Source organism: Bufo gargarizans, chromosome 9, assembly GCF_014858855.1.
Source record: "Bufo gargarizans isolate SCDJY-AF-19 chromosome 9, ASM1485885v1, whole genome shotgun sequence".
Classification (NCBI taxonomy): domain Eukaryota; kingdom Metazoa; phylum Chordata; class Amphibia; order Anura; family Bufonidae; genus Bufo; species Bufo gargarizans.
The window spans coordinates 38,883,266-38,909,202 of NC_058088.1; the positions used below are offsets into that span (position 1 = coordinate 38,883,266).

The window sequence follows — 25,937 nt, forward strand, 5'->3', positions numbered from 1 at the left end:
TCAGCGTTTAGTGAGCCTGGTGAAGGAAGTCATCGAAACTCATAGCTCACATTTTTTTTTTTTTAATAAACAGTTTTTATTGGACGCTCTCCAGTGCAGCCCGCTCTTCTTTTGTTGTCCCACAAATTATCCCTGCATGGTGACATCGCTGTGTACATTATCCCTGTACTGTGACATCACTGTGTGCACTATCCCTGTACTGTAACATCACTGTGTGCATTATTCCTGTACTGTAACATCACTGTGTGCATTATTCCTGTACTGTAACATCACTAAATACATTATCCCTGTGCTGTGACATCACAGTGTTTATTATGCCTGTACTGTGACATCACTGTTTGCATTATTCCTGTACAGGACATCACAGTGTTTATTATGCCTGTGCTGTGACATCACCGTGTATATTACCCCTGTGCTGTTACATCACTGTTTATTGTCCCTGTGCTGACATCACCGTGTTTATTGTCCCTGTGCTGTGACATCACCATGTTTATTAGCCCTGTGCTGTGACATTACTGTGTGCACGATCCCTGTGCTGTGACATTACTGTGTGCACGATCCCTGTGCTGTGACATCACCGTGTTTATCGTCCCTGTGCTGTGACATCACCGTGTTTATCGTCCCTGTGCTGTGACATCACCGTGTTTATCGTCCCTGTGCTGTGACATCACCGTGTTTATCGTCCCTGTGCTGTGACATCACCGTGTTTATCGTCCCTGTGCTGTGACATCACCGTGTTTATCGTCCCTGTGCTGTGACATCACCGTGTTTATCGTCCCTGTGCTGTGACATCACCGTGTTTATCGTCCCTGTGCTGTGACATCACCGTGTTTATCGTCCCTGTGCTGCGACATCACCGTGTTTATCGTCCCTGTGCTGCGACATCACCGTGTTTATCGTCCCTGTGCTGCGACATCACCGTGTTTATCGTCCCTGTGCTGCGACATCACTTTGTGCATTATTCCTGTACAGGACATCACTGTGTTCATTGTCCCTGTGCTGTGACATCACCGTGTTTTTTGTCCCTGTGCTGCGACATCACCGTGTTTATTAGCCCTGTGCTGTGACATCACCGTGCTTATTAGCCCTGTGCTGTGACATCACCGTGTGCATTATTCCTGTACAGGACATCACTGTGTTCATTGTCCCTGTGCTGTGACATCACCGTGTTTATTGTCCCTGTGCTGTGACATCACTGTGTTTATTGTCCCTGTGCTGCGACATCACTGTGTTTATTGTCCCTGTGCTGCGACATCACTTTGTGCATTATTCCTGTACAGGACATCACTGTGTTCATTGTCCCTGTGCTGTGACATCACCGTGTTTATTGTCCCTGTGCTGCGACATCACCGTGTTTATTGTCCCTGTGCTGCGACATCACCGTGTTTATTGTCCCTGTGCTGCGACATCACCGTGTTTATTATCCCTGTGCTGTGACATCACTGTGTGCATTATTCCTGTACAGGACATCACTGTGTTTATTGTCCCTGTGCTGTGATATCACCGTGTGACTTCACTTGTGCATTAGGGAAAGGCATATTGTTAGAAAAGGCAGTTGGTTGCTGTGATTGTTAGTAACTCATACTGAATTATAACCTATGACTGTGATCCAGAAGGTTCTCTACTACTACAAGTATTTTTTTTAATGTACTTTTCTATCAAATCGAACATATGTTGATTTGCCCATATAAAAGCCAGAAAACGATGACGTGACTACACCGTTCATTTCAGTGACGTTTGTCCCAAACAACTTCCACCCAAGCAGGGAGACAGATTACAGCTAGTCCCCCCCGTTGACACTGCAGTGCGCCCGCTCGTGCGATGCTAGGTCAGGCAAGGATTCTTCTTTCTCCTTACTTAGCATCTGCTACCAAGGGGAGCAGTCCTAGCAGATTTGCCCTGGTGGTAGAGCTTCTAGCTCAGGGGACATAAAGTAGCAACCAGACACCATTCTCATTGTTTATGTCAGAGCTGATCCTCCGCGGCAGTAACCACAGCTTCCCAGGTGTACTGCTTGTACCTACCTGTTAGAGAGGTTTAATGCAGGTCTCAAACATACACGCCGTCCTGTCAACTTCGCACTGCCACCATGAGTGTGGTTAAAAGGTTTTATTTTTGCTGCCAAGAAAATGTCTGTCTCCGTCACAGTAATGAAACAAGAGCACTGTAATATTCCCAGTGGGAAAAAAGTAATGGTACCGTTAAATGAGCTCAATATACGGCGCTATACTTGGATCAATGACAAACTGAAGAATGTACAGGGATTTTTTTTTTCGTTTGTATGTTTTGCATTTATGTCATAGCCATTGGACACCCACACTTATCCCGAGAACTGAGTGTCCCTGGTTTGGATCTCAAATCTGCTCACTATCACACAGATTTCCATTGAACACAATGGGAGGATGAAAAGATGTCGTTTTTATGTGAATTTCAGTATGACCCTGAAACCCATATTGAAACTCAGCCGGAGAAGCCAGGAGAGTCTGGTACTCTTCATTATAACCTATAGGGAAGTGAAGCGTCTGCTATACAAATCTATAGGAAAGGCCCACAGCGAAAGGAAAGCAGCTGATTACTGTAGGTCCAATATCAGATCTACGATCAGCCGATATGTCTGTGGGAAGCTGCACTCCCCATATATTTCCCCTGCTGTTACCCAGGTTGGGGACTCTAGCAGAATGCCATGACTGGTGGAGAACCATGTAAATGGACTGTGCAAGAATGGGGGGTTGTCGGGGTCGCTCGCTCTCTCTGTGTCTCGGTCGCTCGCTCTCTCTGTGTCTCGGTCGCTCGCTCTCTCTGTGTCTCGGTCGCTCGCTCTCTCTGTGTCTCGGTCGCTCGCTCTCTCTGTGTCTCGGTCGCTCGCTCTCTCTGTGTCTCGGTCGCTCGCTCTCTCTGTGTCTCGGTCGCTCGCTCTCTCTGTGTCTCGGTCGCTCGCTCTCTCTGTGTCTCGGTCGCTCGCTCTCTCTGTGTCTCGGTCGCTCGCTCTCTCTGTGTCTCGGTCGCTCGCTCTCTCTGTGTCTCGGTCGCTCGCTCTCTCTGTGTCTCGGTCGCTCGCTCTCTCTGTGTCTCGGTCGCTCGCTCTCTCTGTGTCTCGGTCGCTCGCTCTCTCTGTGTCTCGGTCGCTCGCTCTCTCTGTGTCTCGGTCGCTCGCTCTCTCTGTGTCTCGGTCGCTCGCTCTCTCTGTGTCTCGGTCGCTCGCTCTCTCTGTGTCTCGGTCGCTCGCTCTCTCTGTGTCTCGGTCGCTCGCTCTCTCTGTGTCTCGGTCGCTCGGTCGCTCGCTCTCTCTGTGTCTCGGTCGCTCGCTCTCTCTGTGTCTCGGTCGCTCGCTCTCTCTGTGTCTCGGTCGCTCGCTCTCTCTGTGTCTCGGTCGCTCGCTCTCTCTGTGTCTCGGTCGCTCGCTCTCTCTGTGTCTCTGCCAAGCCGGATACAAGGATTACAGCTGAGCCAATACTTGGATTATTACTTTTGCTATATAGATGACCTGTTCTGACTACTCGGAGACAATTGATCAAGTAAAAGTTCCGTTGTTTACAACCATTGACTCCTCATTCTTTCTACCACCTTCCTTTGCACCTAGCGGTGCTGGGGTCATGAATACCAGGGACCCTGCCTCTACGGCACCTTAAAGGGAACCTGTCATCACCTTTATGGTGCCCATACTAACGGCACAATAAAGTAGAGACAGGCGAGTTGATTTCAGCGGTCTGTCATTTATAAGTTAAAAGCAAGTGGTTGCCGAGCACCAACATCACAATCATTGTAGACTGGGCCTGGAAAAGAGTCCCGGCCACCTGAGAAGAGTCCTGGTTATTCATGACTTCCTGCTCTCCTGCTCACCTGCTGATGACTGACCGTCTTCTACCGAGTTATCTCCCTTTCTCTCTAGGAGAGAACTGCCAACCATCAGCAGATGGGCGAGGAGAGCAGGAGATTATGGATAACCAGGACTCTTCTCAGGTAGATTTGACTCTTTTCAAGGCCTGGGCTGCAATCATTATGATGCTGGTTCTCAGCAACCACTTACTTTTATCTCATGAGGGACACACCGCTGAAATCAGCATTTCTGTCACTATTTTATGCTGCCCACAGTGAGGGGTGACGGGTTCCCTTTAAACCATTCCACCAAGGGAACCCCAACCACCATCTGGCAGGAGTCCCTGGATAACAGTGTGCCCCAAAGGAACTGGTGCTGTCCTTCCATTCACTGCACACCGGCCCAGGGAGCTCTACAGAACAGTGAGTAAACTACTACCCTCATCGGCCCACCATAACTCTCACATATTGCTCCTGCGGTCTAGTCGTTGCACAGAATAGACACTACCCAGGAATAGCCAGAGGAAGCGTTTGCCAACTTGCAGCCCCTGGCTGCTGGGGAGGAAATAACCAATTACACTGCAAATTGGCAGACCCTTTTAACCCCTTAACGCATAATCACGTACATGTACGTCATTATGCTTAAGGGTTTATATGGAGCGGGCTGCTGTGTCAAGCTTGCTCCATGCATGCAAGGTGTTAGCTGTATAATACAATAGGCATCCGACTGCAATGACCAGGGTGGACAATAACACAAAACCCGGTCATTGAACCCCTCATATGCCGTGGTCAATCGCTGCATCGTTGAGGTTAGGCAGAAGGAGGGGGCTCCCTCTGCCTTCAGATTGGAGCCCACAGAGAATTCACAGGGCTCTGATCAGTTTCCATGACAGCCTGAGGCCTATCATGGTTAACTGCCTGTAAGGCTGGGTTCACACTTGAGCGTTGCGCAAACGCGCGTTTTACGCGCGTTTTTGACGCGCATTTTTATGCGCGTTTTTGTAATAGTAAACGCGCGTTTGACGCGCGTTTCTGTGATTCACTACAGTGTCCTATGGCCACAAACGCCCCAAAAGTCGCTCATGTACTTTTTGGAGCGTCGGGCGTTTTACAGCGCGATCGTACGCGCTGTAAAACGCCCAAGTGTGAACCATTCCCATAGGGAATCATTGGTTTCTCCTTGTTGAGCGTTTTACAGCGCGTAGGAACGCGCTGTAAAACGCTCAGGTGTGAACCCAGCCTAAAGCTGTGTGTGAGGTACGGCTCAGAAGTGTCTCAGGATGCCATAGACCGCAATACTATTGTATCGCAGTGTATGGTACAAGCAATGTTCAAGTCCCCTAAGGGGAAGGGGGGGAAGCTATAAGTTACTGTGGAAAAAGTTAAACAGGTATTGCCACATCCCAAAATACTTGTTAAAATATATAAACACATTTTCCTGGTGAACACTAACAAAATATAAAAAAATCCATTACTCACCATTTTTTGGTGAGACGTTATTATTATAATATATATATATATGGTATACTAAATAACGATACAAAAAGGAGTCATGATTTAGAGGATACGACTCCCAGCGGCTTCAAGAACTGGCTTTGTACTTTGCAATAATAGCAAATCTAAAAACAAAGCCAGCAAAATCGACCACCAAAGCTATTGACTTTTTAATGGAGGCACTTACATCTGGATTTGTCACAGTATCGTCTCAGGCAGGGGAGGGTGCTGCAAGTGCAAGAGAACAAGAGCATCCATCTTCTACAACGGTAAGAACAGGATGTGATCGCCAGGAGTACGCCAATCACCACTGTAAATACCTGCACGTCAAAGAAGAATCCAGCCTTCTCTTCCACTTTGGAGCAGCTCATCATACTAATGATGTCTAACAGACACTAAAGCTGGCCACACACATTAGATAGAAGTTGGTTGATGGTTGAACAGCAGTTAATATGGTGATAAAGTGCTGTATAGCGCGAAACGCGTAGCCTGGAGGACACCATGAGGACATTTTTAAGCTTCATGAATTAAAAGTTATATTTTTCAAAGTCTCTGTTTCAAAAGTATTTCCCACGCTTGATCCAAGGAGTGATCTGTGCTGCCACAATTACCACACCGGGAGAGGGGGGGGGGGGGATGTGCAAACTTGTTTGTTAAAGGGGTTGTCTGGGTTCAGGGCTAAAGTCGGACATATCCCCTTCTTGACCCAGGCAGCCCCTCTGAGATGAGCAGTCTATGCCCCGGTGCTCTCCCTTGCCCTGCACTGAACTGCACAGGCCAACAGCTTTTTCATTAGATCCGGTGACGTACCGGGTCTCCGCTAGTGGGCCTTAATGGGCGGTCTTTAGCGCTGCCCTATCCGTTTTACAGGCTAGGGCAGCGCTAAAGCCTGCCCATTACTGCCAGTGATGTCACTGTGAGCACACTGTATGATCCTTATGGTGAATCTCCTTCTTCACTTATCTATGACGTATATCCCAACTCTTGGTTGGCTTACCTGACTTGATTGCATTTTTTGTGACGGTCACAGCCAGAGGTCATTGACGCCTCTTCAGGCCATTTTACTCCCTGGAAAAGGTCCAAGGCATACCAATACGCCTTACGCTTATCCTTGCTTTTCATCAGCACAGGGAGCGCTGTGAACAGCACAGGCAGCGCAGAGATGGTGCCTGTGCCTGCGAAAACCAATAGCAAAGCGCCTTACAGCACGGAGCTTTGCTATTGGTTGGTTTGGGCGAGTGCTGGAGCTATACATCACCCCTGCAGCAGGGGAAGCTGGAAGGAGGAGGGGTCGGCTCCCAGGAATTGCCATAGCAAGGAGAGAATGGCGCGCTGCCCAAGGAACCCGAAAACATCGCGGCGCTGGAGCTGATGACTACAGCCAGGGAGCAATGACGAGCATTACAGAGCTGTCACGTTTTCACCATGTAAAGCCATTTTTACTCACCTTCCCCTACAACTTGAACCAGTAAGTTTTGTGACAAGACGCGGAGCGCGGATAATGGGATTTGTATTAATAACCCCCTGGAAACCAAATCCTATCAGTTACGGATTTACCTGGGGGATCAGTGGAGTTGACACTATGCCTGGACCCGATAATTGTAGTCACACCTAGCGGTGGAGATGTGGGCAGTTTTGAGGCAGGGAGACACGGGGAGAGGCTCTGGCGAATCTGTGGCTGCGCAGGACGACAGGACTACAACCCTCACAGAGCAGATTCTCTCTCTCATTTCCCTGATCCCGCAGGTCTCTCTAAATAATGGCCAAATATAGTAGAGGAGTCTCAAGCCTGGAGCAGTCACTCACCAAGTCCAGGGCTTCTCTGCTCGGCTAGAGGGTCCAGGCACAAACATATATACGGCACATTATTTTTTGGTGTGTACATTAATATATGACAAATTATGTGAGCCCAGCCTGACAGGAACAGAGCTGAACAGGCTCCGCTGACTATGATGGAGTCTGTTCAGTTTCCATTTACAAGCCTGTCATTTTACCAGACAAAAAAGTGCTGCATACAAGGCTTTTTTGTCCACTCTTTTTGACAGAGGCCTTAAGTAAACACATTGGTCCTGTCACTGGAAATATTTGAGCCTGTGCATATCTCGAGCCTCAAGGACGGAACCGCTGCTCTTCCCAGCACAGTTTTGCAATCAGCTCGCTGGCAGGACACCATGTTTGCTCATACAACAAGGGAATTAAACTTGTATAAAAGAACTGCATATTATTAGTGGCTTAGGAAAGGTGTCAGGTGGGCAAATGCTTCCTCGATTAGATTTTTTGTAGGCATTGCGTTAACTATTGCAACTGTGTGCGGTAAATCATCCAAATCGCCATAGATTAGGAGGATCTAAGAAATTGCACTCAGCCGGGCTGTGGATTACCAGTCATTCTGGAGAGGGATTCAACACCACATAAAGAGAAAGGAGAAGCGTATATAGCTAAAAATGGTTCCAATGTGGCAATCGTGCCGTATTCGGATTCAACATTGGAGACAGGATAATGGATTGTAGTAGATCACCACAAGGACTGGCATTGTATTTAGAGCTACACGTACAGACCTAGAGAACGGTACTTCTTGACTTATATATTGGGTTGACCATCTGACAGCCAAAATGTGGTTCACCGAAAAGAAGTCACCACAGTTTGGTAGCCTTCACATCTTGGGTGGCAATGGCATAAACCTGTGATGGCTAACCTCCGGCACTCCAGCTGTGGTGAAACTACAACTCCCAGCATGCTCTATTCATTTCTAAGGAGTTCTGAGAACAGCCAAGCAAGTATACATCTTGGGAGTTGTAGTTTTATCCCAGATGGAGTGCCGGAGGTTAACCATCACAGTCGTAGACTATTGGTAAGAGGTGGCAAGTGACCTAACGAATCTACCTTGTATGGGTTTCCACCACACTGCAATCATCTGTGGTCTTCTCTAAATATCCAACCTGGTAGCTTGTCACCATCTTCATGATGCATGTACAAGTCACTACCTCCAACAACCCAACACAAGCCACTGCTTCTCCCATGATATGGTGAGCTGTATTGTCTATCACCTCTTATGCATTGCCTGTTATGGTGGCTTCACCACTAGGGCAGCCATACCTATCCATGGATCCAAGCAACTCTTCCGGCAGCTGGTATTAAATTGTACGTCATGGACTTCTTCACAGCCATAGTCATTTATTGCAGGCATGCTCAACCTGCGGCCCTCCAGCTGTTGTAAAACTACAACTCCCACAATGCCCTGCTGTAGGCTAATAGCTGTAGGCTGTTCAGTCATGCTGGGAGTTGTAGTTTTGCAACAGCTGGAGGGCCGCAGGTTGAGCATGCCGGATTTAATGCATTAACAATGTATGTCAGAGGTATTCGTCCCAAGGGTGTCTGGATGTACGTCTTATACGCAGTCTAGGCGTGCAGTGACATCATCCATAGACTCATGAGGACAAAATGTATAAGGCGAAATGTACGTTTTTCCCTCTTCTATGCAGAGGCATCCAGTGGAAGTTGAGTAAGCTACTGGTATATAGAGATATCTTGTGCTGATGGAGGCCAGGAGGACAATGCTTATGGCCTCTGTCAGGTGAAGGGGTCCTATTGATACACATGGCATGCATCTCAGGAGCTTTCCTGTTCCATATGGCAACTTTAGGATACAAACGGTTGAATCTACCTATACAGAGAATGAGGGGCTCAGTACTTAATATCCTACCCTAAAGGTACGGCCACATTGTCAGGTTTCTTGATGCAGTTTTGGAAGCCAAAACCAGGAGTGAATACAAAAAAAAGGAGAGAAGTCCTTATACTTTCTCTCCTTTCATGATCCACTCCTGATTTTGGCTTCCAAAACTGCATGCAGAAACCTGATCATGTAGCCGTACCCCAAGGCTTCTCCAAGCTGTGCCAGGACCATTGTAGAACTCCTGAAGGCAACCACAATGCCAAGAATAAGGAAAGCTCTGCAGAACCGGGCAAATCGCAAATTATGAGTTTTGTTTGAAATTTTTTATGGAAAACATGACGGCAAACCTTTACTATCTTACTTGACCCATCAGATTTTGTAGGACAACAAATTGCATCCAGACGTGACAAAAATCAAGCACCAGTTAATTCTCCAAGTTTTTGAGAGTTCAAGTCAAGCAGCTCCTGCTACTAGCATGACAGAACCTGCACAGAAGCGGTGTGGTGCAGATGCCAGACTCTTGTAACCTACAACATGGCCGCCTAGATTAGAAGGCTTCCCGTATCATCTTCTACAGTTACACCAACTTTTTTCTTTGGCATGAAAAAAAATTCAGCTTAGATAAAAGCCCAATTTTCTAATAGTTTATGATGACAATGTGAGTTATTAGAGGGCATCGTTTGAATGATGACCACTGCTGAGGCATGCATTACACTATAGGAGAGGTGGTCACCAATACAGGAAGTCATTGACTATGGAGAAGGAGCCATCAGAACTAGGGTTGTTTCGATACAAAAAAAAATAAAAATGCGTGCATTCTGCATTTTATGGAATGTCCGGCCCATAATAGAACAGTCCGTTCCTATTTTTGGGGGGGACAAGGCGACAAAAAAATAAAAATAAAATGGTGTATCGCGCAGTTTATATTTATTTATTTTTCTGTTACGGCATTCACCACATAGGACTTTTTATTTTATTTTAATAGTTTGGACTTCTCAGATGTGGAGATATGCAATATGTTTGTTTATTTATTGTTTGTATATTTTATATGCAAAATTGGGAAAGGGGGTGATTTATACTTAAAGGGGTTCTGCAGTTTGTTTTAAACTGATCAGCATCTGACCGGTGGGGGTTCGACACCCGGGACCGCCGCCGATCAGCTGTTTGAGAAGGCAACGGCGCTCCACCAGCGCTGCGGCCTTCTCACCGTTTACCGCTGGCCTAGTGATGTCACGACTAGTATCAACTGGCCTGGGCGAGGCTAAGCTCCATTCAAAAGAACAGAGTTTAGCTGCGCCCAGGCCAGTTGATACTAGTTGTGATGTCACTGGGCCAGCGGTAAACAGTGAGAAGCAAAAAATAAATAAAAAATTCCTTTGTTCCGGATTAATGATTATTAAGTATCAGGAAAGCATAAGACAACTTGGCGAACATTTTAGGCATATTGTAAAAAAACAGCACATCTTTAAAATAACCTCCTGGGCAAAACCGATACCCAGTTCAGGACATGAGGGGGGTGGAGCATGACGAGGATTTAAAGCCTTCCTGTGCCATGCTCCACCCCTCAGACCCTGCACAGCTTAGCTTGATGTGTCCCTTTAAATGTGGCAGCCATTTTGTGGTTTAAGCAAGTCAATTGCCACAGTAAAATTCCGGTCTATGGGATTCCTACCAAGTCCGAAGGATCAAAAGTAATCATACTGTACTTTGTTAAAGGGGTTGTCCACTTTCTGCTTACTGTTGACCAGTGTGTTTGAGATGATAAGACACTAAGGGCTCATGCACACGAACGTATTTTATTTCCGTGTCTGTTCCGTTTTTTTGCGGACCGTATTCGGAACGATTCATTTCAATGGGTACGCAAACAAAAACGGAAGTTACTCCATGTGCATTCTGTTTCCGTATGTCCTAGTTTCGGCTCCACAAAAAAATAAATAAAAAAATAGAACATGTCCTATTATTGTCCGCATTACGGACAAGGATAGGACTGTTCTATTAGGGGCCAGCTGTTCCGTAAAATATAGAATGCACACGGACATCATCCGTATTTTTTGCGGACCGCAAAATACATACGGTCACGTGCATGAGCCCTTACTAATATAGTCTCTGTTGAAATTCTGCACCATTTTCTATATTTTATCAGGTATGTCCCCTTGTTTACAAAGATTTTAGTTGCTGGCCACACAGAGGACCTGTCCGTAAGATGGCCACTGATGGAGGGTCATGTGACTAGGAAAATCACCTCCATGTGATGCCTCCTCCATTTAAATACACTGGACCTGCACTAAACTCCCAGCAGAACAAGTCAACGTCAAGTGTATTTGAATGGAGGAGACGTCACATGGAGGTGATCTGCCTGGTCACATGACCCTCCATCAGCCACCATCTTATGGACAGGACAGCAGAAAAGACTTTGTAAACAAGGGGACATACCTTATAAAATATAGAAAATGGTGCAGAATTTCAACAGAGACTATATTAGTGTCATATAATCATCCTGCAAACACATCAGTCAACAGTAACCTGAAAGTGGACAACCCCTTTAAGCAGCAACAGGCTCCGTACCCTTACGCCATGGCTTCTTACACATTCAGGAGGCGATTCGTAACCTTCGATGCCTCTTACAGTACAATCAAATTGGATGACTCAACTAAAAGCATCAAAAAAAACTTTCCCTTACCTTTAATGAATCAAAGCAGGCAATCACTCTCCCGTTTTCCACGTGGCAACTCCGTGATGGATGTGCAAACTTGCACTCTGCGTCAGACCTCGAACAAGTGCCTCTCTGGAACTCCCGACATACTTCCAGCGTCAGCCATTTTGTGTCACGCACCAAGGAGACGTTAACGGCCATGTTAAAGACAGGGTGTCCAGGCCCGAAAGCAAACCCCTCCGTCGTACTACAATCGTTTTTCTTCTGATCACAAGGGGAAGGGGGAGGGGGGGATGGTTGTGGAATTCAAGTTTAAAATGAATAAAAGAACTAGTTTATCACTTTGGTTAAAAAAAAAAGATAATAAATTGTCAGCACTTAAGGTTTCTTTTTAAAATATTTTTTTTTTTCTTCTTCCTTTTTTTTTTTAGTCAATTTGTATCTTTTTTAGAGACACGAATAAAACATGACAATCCAACCATAAAATAGAAGTTTTATCAGATAAATTGAAAATAAAAATAAAATCTAAAATCAGAGGCCAGCTCTTTAAAAAGTGCAAATGTCAAAGTCTGAACGTGTCGGCTTTATGCCACTTCTGGACTTGCAAGTTGGGGGGTAGATAAGTAGCCTATGCAAACCGTGAAAACAATTCTGTGCTCTCAACTTAACGCTTGCAGTTGCGGTCGTGAAAACGCTTCGGCAAAATTTCCTTTTTTTTTTTTCCTTCTTTCTTCTGCTGAATAATGGTGGGCAAAGGCGTGACGAATAATGAAAATGTTATATCTTTATATATATATTTATTTATTTTTGAGTGCTAACATTTGTAGACTAATTGCCGTATGAGTTTGGCCTGCAAGCAACGGCAAATAAAAAAAAAAAAAAAAAAAAAAAGAAGGAGAGAGGCAGCACTAGACAGAAATCCAAGCAGCGTTAGCTTCAGCAAAAAAGGCACGTTTCAGCAACCTGCAAAAAAGAAGAAAGGAAACGTATGATCAGAAAAAAAGCATTTACCATATCACAAGCATATCATATATAAAACACCAGGGGAGTCCTAGGCCTCTTGCACACGACCATATGTATTTTGCGGTCCGCAATAAAAAAATAAAAATAAATTAAAAAAAGGATCCGCAAAAAATAACAGCTGGCCCCTAATAGAACAGTACTATCCTTGTCCGTAATGCGGTCAATAAGAAAAGTTTTATCCTTTAGCGGAACGTATATACGGAAACTGAATGCACACGGAGTACCTTCCGTTTTTTTTTGCAGACCCATTGAAATGAATTGTCCCACATACGGTCTGCAAAAATAATAAAAAAAAAAAAGAAAAAAAAAAAAAAAAAGAAGAAAATACATTCATGTGCAAGAGGCCTTATTTTGAGGGTCCATTCACACGTCCATAGAATGGGTCCGGATCTGTTCCACAATTATGTCCGCAACCGCATTTCCAGAGCGCGGCCCCGAACTTTTGGTCCGCAGCTCAGAAAAAAAAAAAAAAAAAAAAACTAACATGTCCTATTCTTGTCTACAAAATAGACAAGAATAGGACATGATCTATGATTTTTAGCGGACCACCAAACGGAGCAACGGATGTGGACAGCACACAGAGTGCTGTCCGCATCTTTTGCGGCCCTATTGAAGTGAATGGGTCCACATCCGAGCCGCAAAAAATGCAGCTTGGATGCGGAACCAAACCACGGTCGTGTGAATGAGCCCTTGGGCCGCCCGTTTCGCAAACTGCAGACAAGAATAGGCATTTCTATAATGGGCACACGGCGGCGGACCGCAAAACCCGGCACATTCTGTGCGAAGGAGCCCATTAGCTTCAGGAAAACCTCCAACATACTGACACTATGGTAATTTAGTGCCGTCAACCATTGTAGACTGAAGCAGGGACTTTCCTACCCGAATGTGCGCTTGCGTGGAGGCGGGAGGATCCAATGACATTCTCTGTAGCTCAGAGGTCCGTGCTGACGCCCAATAGCCTCCTTCGTTTTATAGCAGTCTATTTGGCAGGAGATCGGTTTTATTACGAGAATGCCTGCTGTCTGACATGTGCGGGGGGTTTGCTTTTTTTTTTTTTTTTTTTTACTTTTAACAGACGGACGACTGCGATATTCTGCTGAAATTGGAAGATGACAAAGGCTACAAGGCTAGGACCATATAGGAGCTGGAGCAAAGTCTAGATTTCAGCTGGTGGCAGAGCTCCACGGGAAGGGGGGGTTTGGAGAGACAGACATTAACCCCATCTCTTCCAGTAGAGGAATTGATAGGACGGAAACATAGAATTGTAGGAGGGAGTTTCACTCTCCAGACACAGATTGTCGGCCAGCGTGCATGCAGTGGTCGGCTATAGCACGTTTTTCACTACAACAATCTGGTATTACTGCATTTGCTGGTGGAACTTGTTCTAGGAATGGGTCCGCGATCTGCATGCAGCTGGCCGTGCATTGCGGGACAATGGCAGTGTGAATGAGGCCTTCGAAACAACGCCACGCCTGACTATAGGCGGTTTTTGGTATTGCAGCTCAGCTCCATTGAAGTGAATTGACCGGGCAATGATATCAGACACAACCCATGGACTGGTGGGGTGCTGTTTTAAGAACAAAGCAGCCGCTTTAGGGTACTTTCACACTAGCGTTTTTGTTTTCCGGTATTAAGTTCCGTCTAGGGCTCAATACCGGAAAAATAACAGATCAGTTTTACCCTAATGCGTTCTGAATAGAGAGCATTCAGTTCAGGATGCATCAGTTCAGTCCCTCTTACGTTTTTTTGGGGGGACGGAGAAAATACTGCAGCATGCTGCAGTTTCTCTCTCCGGCCCAAAATATTGAACACTTGCCGGATCCGGCATTAACCTACATTGAGGCATAAAGTATTCCGGCAAAACGGATCCGGCCTTCCGGTCTGCGCATGCGCAGACCTTTAAAAATGCAAAAAATTATTATACCAGATCTGTTTTTCCAGACGACACCAGAGACGGATCCGATATTTTAATACATTTGTCAGACGGATCCGTCTGACAAATGCCATCAGTTTGTGTCCGGATTGCCGGATCTGCCTGCCGGAATCATCTGCCGCAAGTGTGAAAGTACCCTTAAAGAGGAGCGGTCCCCTCTCCTAACGTGCGTTTTAGTATCTACTTGAAATCCCCATGTAATAACAATTATAAAGCATCTATTCTTCTGACTATGATGTGCCATTCCTTTATTATTCCTCCTAGAAGTCATGAATGAATTCTGAGCAGTTTGCAAGTGTGCATGCTGGGAGATGTAGTTTCACCACAGCTGGAGTGCTGGAGGTTGCTGACCCCTGGTCTAGACTATAAGTTGTCCATATAATGAATACATGTCGATGGGTGAGGTTACATATCTTTTACATGGTGCTGCCCCTTTAAGTACCCCGCTGGCTACGTGCTCGCACATTCCATTCAGAATAATATTCTTATAAGGAAAAGCTGAAGTTGCCAAGGGCCGTCATAACTTAATACATCCCCAAGACTCCTGGGTGCCAAGCGGGCTGGCAAGATATTGCCGAGATCTCTGGCAGAGAAGGTGCTTTCCACATACTTTGGTTGTTGCTTGAGAATGATGGGTTTTATGCAAGGTTACGCAATTCTGCTTGGCGCGTTCATGGGTTCTTGGCACCGGCAGCCCCACTGTGTCAGAGGGAAGCTGTACTTCTGTTAACCCTGCGAGTCCTAGGAGCGGAGCAGAAAAGTCTCACGTTCCCCGGCTAATGTGCCCGTCTCAAGGATTACACCCCGATAGGGAAAATAAAAAATGTGTCATGCGTTCTGCCACCGAGGTCTGTAAAGAAGAGGAACCTAAAGCCCCACGTCTATGAAGCAAGGGTAAACAACGCCATTTTGGGGTGTGTCGCCTCCCGCGCGCCGGACAATACAATGAACTTCTCAGCTCCTAAGATAGGACACGTGCAGCACTGAATTAAAAAAAAAAAAAAAAACACAACGTACAGTTTCTATGTGTTCGTGCTTCTGTATGCCTAGAATGCTGAGACTTGTAGTTCTTACAGCTACCATCAAGCTAAAACGTTACCATTCATGGAGAATATGTATATTTTTTTATTCTGGAATGAGTACTATATGCTGCCCGCAGAGGCTCACACTGAGCTATCCACAGACCCGGAATGCAATATTGAGCCGTATGCCGCCATATGCATTCTCTTATGGAAGCAACAAAGCCAAAAAACTGTCCTGCAAAAAACAAACCCCCATTTAGCTAAGGCTACTTTCACACTGGTGTTTTGGTTTCCATTTGCAAGATCCGTTCAGGGCTCTCACAAGCGGTCCAAAATGCATTCTGAATGGATAAGGATCCGCTCAGAATGCATCAGTTCAGTCTCCATTCCGCTCTGCAGGTGGACACCAAAATGGTGCCTGCAGCGTTTTGGTGTCCGTCTGACGAAACTGAGCCAAACTGATCCGTTCTGACACACAATGCAAGTCAATGGGGACGGATCCATTTTCTATGACACAATCTGGCACAATAGAAAACGGATCCGTCCTCCATTGACCTTCAATGGAGTACAAGACGGATCCGTCTTGGCTATGTTACAGATAATACAAACGGATCCGTTCTGAACGGATGCATGCGGTTGTATTATCTGAACGGATCCATCTGTGCAGATGCATGACGGATCCGCACCAATAAGAGTGTGAAAGAAGCCTAAGTTGACAGAAAAGTTAAAACAAGTCTCTCTCTAAGGGCTCATGCACACGACCTTATGCCCTCCGAGACATACGGTCCGTGAGCGGGCCATATGTCCCAGAGCGGCATACATTGAGCGCACAGCATCATAGGTTACTATGATGCTGTGCGCATCGGGCCGCCCGTGGGGCTATAGTCAATTCTCATGAACTCCCTCTGCAATCGCCAATCTGTAAAATGTGATTATAAATTGGAGAACCCCTTTAAAGAGACCACAAAAAACAAACAAAAAAAACAACAACACACAAGCCAAATAAAAGTTGCAAATAAACTATGTGAAAAGGAAGTCTTACAGAATAAAATCTGGCTATGGGTGCCAAAAACCACACAAGATGAGCCCTATATCCGTTATCTCACTGTGATACTGTGATCTAGGATTGAGCAGAGGATACTAATTATATAAAGTATTCTCACTATACTTGACTTCCATTGGATGTACACATTTCACATGATGACAATGGTCTGATGAATGGTATGACCGGAGCAGGACTGCCTAAAAGGTCTTTCCTGTCTGGATCCTTTGGTCTTGGTCCAGCAGTAGCATAAACCCAAACCAGCTCGGTTTAAGGACCCATTCCACTGAATACGAGGCAAGTATTCTCTGCAGCCAGACTGGCATGCGGTGGAAAGAATTAGACGGGAACCAGCCGTATTTACGGAAACTACACGGGCGATACAGAAGAAAGGCCAGTGCATGGCCAATATTGATGCTCTTCACCCAAAAACCGTTGCTTGTACATAGCGAGACAGGAAAATTGGATTATTTGTCAATAATTCAAGTAGCGGCAATATCTGAGCATTGGTGTACATAGAGAAGTGAGGGCCCCAGACAGCAAGGATCAATCCAGGCGCGCCCCCAAACCCCCCGCCCCCACCACAGGACTGAAGGGTTCCTGCCTAAACCCCTTCCTATGACGCCTGCCTCATTTGGTAAAAGTTGTTCCTTTAGAGCAGAAGTGCACAACGTTTTCTGGTTGGGGGCCACATTGTCAGAGTGAACCAACGTCAAGCGCCAAAAATAAAATTTAAAGGAGGTATTAACAACTGAAATCCTGTATTTATGGTATATTGAACATACAGTATATACCATTCATATCTAGTTACAGTTCCCTCCCGGACTCCCCTCTAATGGAAGAATTCATGGAAATAACATTTGAGCAGCCACAAAACAGACATACATGTCTGTTACCAGATGGTTAGGGGCCGCACAGAATGGTATCAAGGGCCGCAGGTTGGGCACCCCTGCTTTAGCGGGTAGAGTACTGACCAGTAGAAGAGGAGATGATCCCAGCTGGGCACCCTCTTGCCCTGGGCCCCATAGCAGTGGCATGGTCTGCCACTATGGTAGTTACGCCACTGTCTGAGAGGCCTCCATGTATGAAATAAAGAACAGATCCGAGGCAGTAATACGTCATTATATTATCCATTGGCTTGTAAGACTAGGAGCAGGTCACACCGCCAGACCTTGGTACATATCTTTATAAAATACACTCATCCTTTGTGTTCTATACACAGTACATAAACGGGCATCTTCAAGGCGTTTTCTGATACTTCGATATTGATCACCTGTCCTCAGAGTAGGTCATAAAATCTGCCCGGTGGGGGTCTGACACCCCACTGATCAGCTGTTTCGTGGCACCACTGGAAATTATTCTATGGACAGAAGGCTCTGCACACTGTGGGAGGTGCACTGCAGCACGCTGGCACCGAAACTAGTCACTTTAATGGGGGCAGAGCTGTAGTACTGTCACCACAGTGGATGGGACCTTCTGCTTCCAGTTACATCCACTGTATAGTTTCTGGTACTCATGGCCGCCAGCTGATCATGGGGGGTGCCGGGTGTCAGACCTCCACCAATTTGATATTGATGACCTATCCTGAGAATAGACCATCAAATATTCAAGTACTGGAAAAGCCCTTTAAAGAGGATCTGCCCCCTCTCCTGACTATTTTAGTAACTACTTGCATTTCCTCTGTAATAACAATTCTATTGTTAGGATTATGAGCTTCCATTCCAATATTAATATTCCTGCCAGCAGTTAGGAAGGTCCGGATGGGCGTTTACAGTTCGGGGGGTGTCCCTGCGCAGTCTGACAATGGCAGCACTGATTAGATAAATTTAGAGTGGCGATGGAGGGATAACAGATCCAAACAGGTAGCACCCATCTGGACTGTCACTGCAAGCTGCTAGTAATTCCGTCAAACCTTCTAAAGGGAATAATAAAGGAATGGCACATCATGGAGTCCCAAGAATAGATGCTCCAGAATTGTAATTACATGGCAGGAGGCACTGCGTGATGCCAAATGGTGACTACAAGAGGCAATGCATTTTCCCTGAGAGACCATTCTTTTAGGGGAGAATAGCTTCATAATACAGCATGAAATAGGACACGTCAATTTTTTCTTGTCAACTCAAATCACGGGACCTAAGACCATAGTCTATATTACCTAGAATTGTCTGCAGAAAACGTAATGACTATAACAAGAATATTTCACATAAAGGGGCTGTCTCACTGCAAACATTGAAGGCATAATGCTAGGATATGCCAACAATGTCAGACAGATGTGGGTCCCACACCTATGTCTAGAACGGAGCTCCCAAAGTGAATCTAGACAGTGGTAGCTTTGCTTGCGCGGTGCCCTCGCCATTCATTTCTATGGGACTTCCGAAAATAGCCGAGCTTGCTGCTCAGCCATTTTCGGCACCCCTTTAGAAATTAATGGAGGGCAGTCGTGCATGTGTGGTACGCTCCTGTTCACTTTGGAAGCTCCGTTCTAGAGACAGGTGCGGATCCCACAGGTGTGCGCCATACCAGACATTGGTGGCATATCCTAGCAATATGCCACCAACTTTGGAGGGGAGACCACCCCTTTAAAAACTATGTACAGAATTTTTGGCTAAAAATTATTTTTGATTGGCCTTTATTAAAAATATTGATCTATTTTGTCATGAAGGGTTAACAGTTTTTTTTTTTTTAGCTGTGTGACTGCTACTTTCACCTTGTGCCGGTCATCTAATAATCCTTATCTGTAAACTACTAAGAGGTCATAAACATTTAAGCCAAAGTAAGATAATAACTGAGCTATAAAGTAGTGTTTATAATGTCAGAGAACAAAGATAAGGACGCTGTCAGCTCCCCAAATGACGGAAAAGACAGAAAAACCAGAGGCTGCTACTAGAGAATCTCAGCTCTGTACAGAAAAAAGTGCTCCATATTTTTAATTAAAAAAACTATTGAAAAAATAGATTTTTAGATCAAAATGATTACAAATGTAATATAAATAAATTGGCCGCAAAAGGCTTACATAGCCTTCAAGTACATTTACTGCATAGTTCAGCAACTTGAGGTAAAGCACATAAGACATGTTATGCAGAAACAGAACTTCATAAAAGGTTGAGTGGATTTTAAAGAAAAAAAAATAAAAAAAATAAGGGAATTCTCAGTAAAACCAAAACCATTCCTGTATGTGTGAACATGCTAATCTGCCAAGCCGTTCCACCTATTATGCTATAAAATGCCATGATATCCATACTCAAAAATAAAGCTCCTCAAACAAGTCTGTGCTAGCTGCTGTAGGTGGGGTGCCTTCTCCTAAAACAATCCTGGGCCCTCCCGCTTCACGAAGGAAGAATTAACCTAACACACAAAATGCTGAGCCTTTGTTACCAAGTAGTTTAGAAATCGGGCACCATTCAATAAGCTTACATTATAAATAAATGGATCCGTCTATGAATCAAACTGGCGCCCATGCGCTCATCTGTTTGCACTCATTCCACAGCATTCAGCTGACCATACACAATAGATTGTCAACCAACTAATGTGTTGACAGCAGATTTAGGAGATCAGGATCAGATTCAGGATCAGGCAGTTTGATTTCAATATGTCCGATCCTTATGTACAAGAGGATGCCGAAAACTCTCTCCCAATTCAGAAAACATGGAAGAGTGTGCATGTGTATGGCGCAGTCTGGAGGGAGGACTGTCAGCCCAACAGCTACGCATCTAAAATTAATTTAAACTGTTTTCACCGATGGGCCATTTTTGGACAGGTCACCGATGAGGCTAGTAACTAGCTGCAGTGGCACACTTGACCCAGTCGAAGTAGGGGCTGGAAGCATAGCTGGAACAGAGGAATGCTTTATGTGGAACTCAGGCTGGCGCTTAATTAAAAATGGGGCTATAGCCGGAAACCCCCTAAGGGGTTCTCTGGCCTTTCTTGAAAATCTTGCTGTGTGCTGTGGAGGGAAGATTAGTCTGCTCAGTACTCGCCCATCCGTCGCTCTGCCGATGCGACCATCTCTGTTGTATGCAGCCCGGCTATGGGCTCCTCAGCTCAGGTCCTGAATGGATGTGATCCCGAGACTTCCTGTTCAACTGTCTTTATGGTATATACAGCTCAACAGGAAAACTTGGGGTTCATGCACACAAATATATTTTTGTCCGCATTCGATCCACATTTTTTAAAGGGTTGGACACGAACTCAATCACTTTAATAAGGCTGTAAAAAAATTACGGACAGCACAACGTGTGCTGTCCGCATCCGTAGGTCTGTTCCGTGGCATCTGCAAAAATCTAGAACATGTCCTATTCTTGTCCACATAACGGACAAGGATAGGACAGTTCTATAATGGGCCAGATATCCCGTTCCACAAAATGCGGAACACACATGGCCAGTTTCAGTGTTTTGCGGACTGCAAAAACGTCTACGACAGTGTGCACAAGTGTAGGCAGCAAAATTGGAAGACTTAGGGCTCATGTACACAAACATTTTTTGTCCGCATCCGATCTGCATTATTTGTGGGTCAAATGCAGACCCATTCACTTCAATTTGGGTTCAATTCACCTGTGTGCTATCCGAATCTGTATTTCTGTTTCACGGCTCTGCAAAAAATAGAAGATGTCCTATTCTTGTCCGTTTTACGGACAAGTTTAGGACAGTTCTATATAGAAGGCAGTACGACCCATTCCACAAAATGCAGAAAACACACGGCCGTAATGAGTGTTTTGCGGATCAGCAATGTGCATGAGCCTATAGGGACGCATTTGGTAAGGACCTGAGCAGCGGTCACGCGAGTGCAGAGGAGATGACTGCATCGACAGTGCAATGGAAGGATAAGTACTAAGCAGACTCTCTTTCCTCCACAGGTCAGCACACCAAGATTTTGAAGAAAGCCCCGAGAACCCCCTTAAAGGGGTATTCCCATCTGAGACAATGGGGGCATATTGCTAGGACCCGCACCTACAACGAGAACGGAGTGGGGAGAGCTGTGGCTGGAGGACCACAGATTTCCCGGGGTCCATCCACCACCAAGCGCTGCTCCCATAGAAGTGAATGGGAGCATACCACGCATGTGCGGCCCAGGCTCCTATTCATTTCTATGGGGCCAACTAAAATAGCCGAGCCAGTGCTCGGCCATTTTTGGCGGCCCCATAGAAATGAATGGAGGGATGCTGCTCCTTCACTTGCGGGGCCCAGTTCTCGATATAGGTGCGGGTCTCCGCGGTGGGACCTGCACCTATCAGACAATGGGGGCACAGCCTAGCGATATGTCCCTATTGTCCGAGATGGGACAACCCCTTTAAGTACTCAGACCAAACAAACAAGGATTAAAAACAAACAAACAAAAAAACACAAAAAAACACACACACACACACACACACACACACACACACACACACAGTAGATCCTTTTAACTTGAAGTCTTTTTTTATTTTTACAGACTATACAGATGAACCAGACTCCGCTGACATTCAGACATTAAATTAAAATAAACAAAAACATAAAATAAAAAAAATATGCAAAAAGCACCGCTCACATATGGAAGTCGCTGTGTCCACTTTTCTTCTCAAATCAGTTCTGATAATTATCTAGGACATGTAATTGTTCCTTGGACATACTACAGCCCAAAACCACAAATACTTCATGTAGTTTATTTTCATTTAATCTACAATAATAGCATTACAGCTTCCGACTCTCATCCTCCTGCTCCCATAGGAGGTTACATGCCTATACAATGCATAATTTGGTTACTGTACAGTATGCAGGGTCGCAGCCTTGCTGGACCTCACTAGAAGATGTAGAGACAGCTTGTGCATTTACCAGTAAGCTCGGTATGAATGGTGCAGCATACAGGGAAGGCTTATTTGACTAAAACGGATCAGTTTTGCCTTAATGCATTCTGAATGGAAAAGGATCCGCTCAGAATGCATCAGTTTGCCTCCGATCAGTCTCCATTCCGCTCTGGAGGCTGACACCAAAACGCTGCCTGCAGCGGGTATTTTGTTCCCCATGTGGTGCGGAGCAAGACGGATCCTGACACACAATGCAAGTCAATGGGGACGGATCCAATTTCTCTGACACAAAAGAAAACAGATCCGTCCCCCATTGACTTTCAATGGTGTTCATGACGGATCAGTCATGGCTTTAGAAGACATAATATAACCAGATCCATTCATGACAGATGAATACGGTTGTATTATGTTAACGGAAGCGTTTTTGCAGATCCATGACGAATCCGCAAAAAATGCTACTATGAAAGTAGCCTAAGCTTATTAAGAAGGTCGTCCACAATGCCTCATGTGTTAGAAGGGTCCGCTGATTAGATGATCGCAGCCTCACTGCTGTAATATACCATGATAAAACACAGCGCCTCCACAGGGGATATGAAGAATTACAATGCTTTTATTGAAATCAACGTACACCTGTCTGTAATTCATGGACATACTGGGTCCTCCAGAGCAAGAGACTTTCTTTGTAGCTCCTCTCAACTGTGGCTAATGGATGAAGGCCCAGATCATTGAACACCACTCTCCTGATATTCACTTTATTAGGGTACTTGAAAATTTAAGTTCCCTATCAGTAGGTCTTTGGAGTGTGGGAGGAAACCCACACAAACACTGGGAGAACATACAAACTCCATGCAGATGTTGTCCTTGGTCGGATTTGAACCTAGGACCCCAGCGCTGCAAGGCACCAAGTGCTCACCACTGAGCCACCATGCTGGGGATAAGCGTCTGATCGCCGGGAGTCCGACCACTGGAACCCCAAGCAATTACAAAAGTGGAGGTCCCGCGTAAAGAGAGCAGTAAAAAGGCATGTATGACCACCACCCAATCCACTCCTATGGGGCTGTAGGTGACAGAGCCGAATGCCATCTTTGTCTGTCCCACAGAAGCGACTAGAGCAGTGATCAAGCACCGCTCCATTCGCACCTGTTCTTTTGATCATGAGGGGTCCCAGCAGTCGGATCTCTAGCAATCAGACACTTAGGCCTCCTGCACACAACTATATCCAGTTTTACAGTCCACAAATTGCGGATCCGCAAAACAGGGATACCGGCCATGTGGGTTCCGCATTTTGCAGATCGGTACATCCTGCCCTCTGTTAGAAATGCCTATTCTTGTCCTCATCTCAGACAAGAATAGGACTTTTTTTTTTGCGGACAGACATACTGATGTGGACTCCACATAGGTGTGCTAGCCGCATCTTTTGTGGCCCTATTGAAATCAATGGGTCTGCAAACCATCTGCAAAAAATGCATATCGGATGCGGACCAAAACTATGGTTGTGTACATGAGGCCTTACCCATATGCTTTGGATAGATGTTAAGAATTATCTGCGATGAATTAAAGATAATCTGGAGTTTCCCATTATAAATATCCATTAGAGATTACTTTCCCATAAATATCCTTAGAACAAATAGCTTACTAGGCAAAATCCAAATCTGGCAGGCAGACTTGTAACCGATGTGGAATCTGGGTGGTTTTTGTTAAGTTCATCCAGTAATCTCTGGTAATGCAATCTCCCGAAAAAACGCAGGGTCCAGTAGGTTACTTATACCTTTTCACCATATATTTGGCGCCTCAGTACACCTACTTTATAAAACACATATCAACTGCAATCAAGTTCGGCCAGAGACGAGGACACGGGCAATGTTAAATGCGTTGGCACTGGGACAAAGAAAGACGAAAAGCACAGGGGAAAAAAAAAAAAAAAAGGGGACCGAGAGCTAAATGTGCAATGTGAGAACAGTAACATTAGATTAGATGCGATAACAGAACACTGCGGCATCAGCATAGACACATGGACAAAATGGACACATCTGATATCTCCAGTGATCTGTCTGGCTGAAAAGGACAGTCAGTTTCACTTGTCCCCATGTAGATGAAGATGATAAAATCTGATTCGTGGGTGAAAGAACAAGAATGTAATATAATTGGCCTAAAAGAGGAGTAAAGATAAAATAGTCATTTGTAATTCTGTTCGGCAGGACATGTGCCATCTGTAAGTGACACAAGGAGACCGGCGGCCAAAAACAGACGTAAAAACTGCATCTGGTGATCTAGCCTTATATTGTTGATTATCTGCAACTTGTTTTAGCCCCCCCCCCCCCCCCCCCCCAAAAAAAGTCCATCACCGATGCTTTCTACAGGATTTTTTTTTTTTTTTTTTTTTTTTAAGTGCAAGTGAGGCTCAATGCAAACCAAATTTTTGCATCCGGTTTCTTTTTCAAAATTAGAATTATAGCCCCTCTCCTAGTTTAATGTCAAAATACTCAGGGTAGGCTCAAAACACCGATTAAAATTTGGTTCACAGCCTGACCACAATGATGTCCGGAGGTGATCCGTTTCATGGCATGGTTTCTGCTGGACAAAAATTGTGGCATGCACAGCTTTTTTTTTTTTTTGCCTGGGCTACAGCCAGGATTTGTGCTGGATCTCTAAAACCGAGATGTGAACGGGACCCAACTGATCCGGCAGAGAACACAGAATCTGGCCCAAATGGATACCGCCCTTCACTGCCAAACCATATTGAGATATGGGATAAAGGCTGTCTTCCAGCATAAATGGCAGTTTTCGTCCGGTCAAAAAACTGTTGCATGCAAAAGTTTTTACCTGGCTGAAACCCGCCATTTTGCCAGAAAGCGAATGTGTCATCCCATTATAGACAATAGCGTCCCATCAGGCTACACTGGATCTGGTGTACTCCAACAGACTGTTCTCTGTTGGATCAGTTAAACAGAGGTGGAAACCTACCCTACATTGTGAATATCACAGTATGAAAGAGGGAAAAAAAAAGTGTGCAGGAAAATAGACAAAATGGCCCTAAAGACTCATGCAGACAACTGTATTATGGTCCTGCCCAAGTTACGAAAAAGTATTTAGCTGCAATACGTCACCCATAGAAGTCTATAGACCCAAAGTGTACCTCCATAGGCCTCCAGCTTCCTATGGAGATACAAGGAGGTTTTATTTTTTTTCTTTCCCCCCAATAAGGCCTCATACAGACGGCCATTGTTTTGGTCTGCATCTGAGCAGCAGTTTTAGGCGGCTCGGATGCGGACCCATTTACTTCAATGGGGCCGCAAAAGATGCAGACAGCACTCCGTGTGCTGTCCACATCTGTTGCTCCGTTCCGTGGCCCAGCAAAAAAAATATAACATGTCCTATTCTTGTCCACGCTTTGCGGACAAGAATAGGCAGTTATATTAAAGGCTGCGGAATGCGCACGGACGCTATCAGTGTTTTGCGGATCCGCGATTTGCAGGGTGTAGCCTAATTCATATAAAAATC

At 45.3% G+C, this 25,937-nt stretch overlaps 1 protein-coding gene across 2 annotated transcripts in view; it reads right to left on the minus strand.

The window, feature by feature from the left end:
- The window catches only part of MBNL3 (muscleblind like splicing regulator 3), a 176,922-nt gene that overhangs the window by 99,458 nt on the left and 51,527 nt on the right, over positions 1-25,937 (minus strand). For both annotated transcript variants that reach the window (XM_044268665.1, XM_044268664.1), the window contains exon 2: positions 11,664-12,599. In XM_044268665.1, coding sequence (XP_044124600.1) covers positions 11,664-11,837 — 174 coding nt within the window. In that variant the 5' untranslated portion in view covers positions 11,838-12,599. The remainder of the gene's footprint in view (positions 1-11,663; positions 12,600-25,937) is intronic.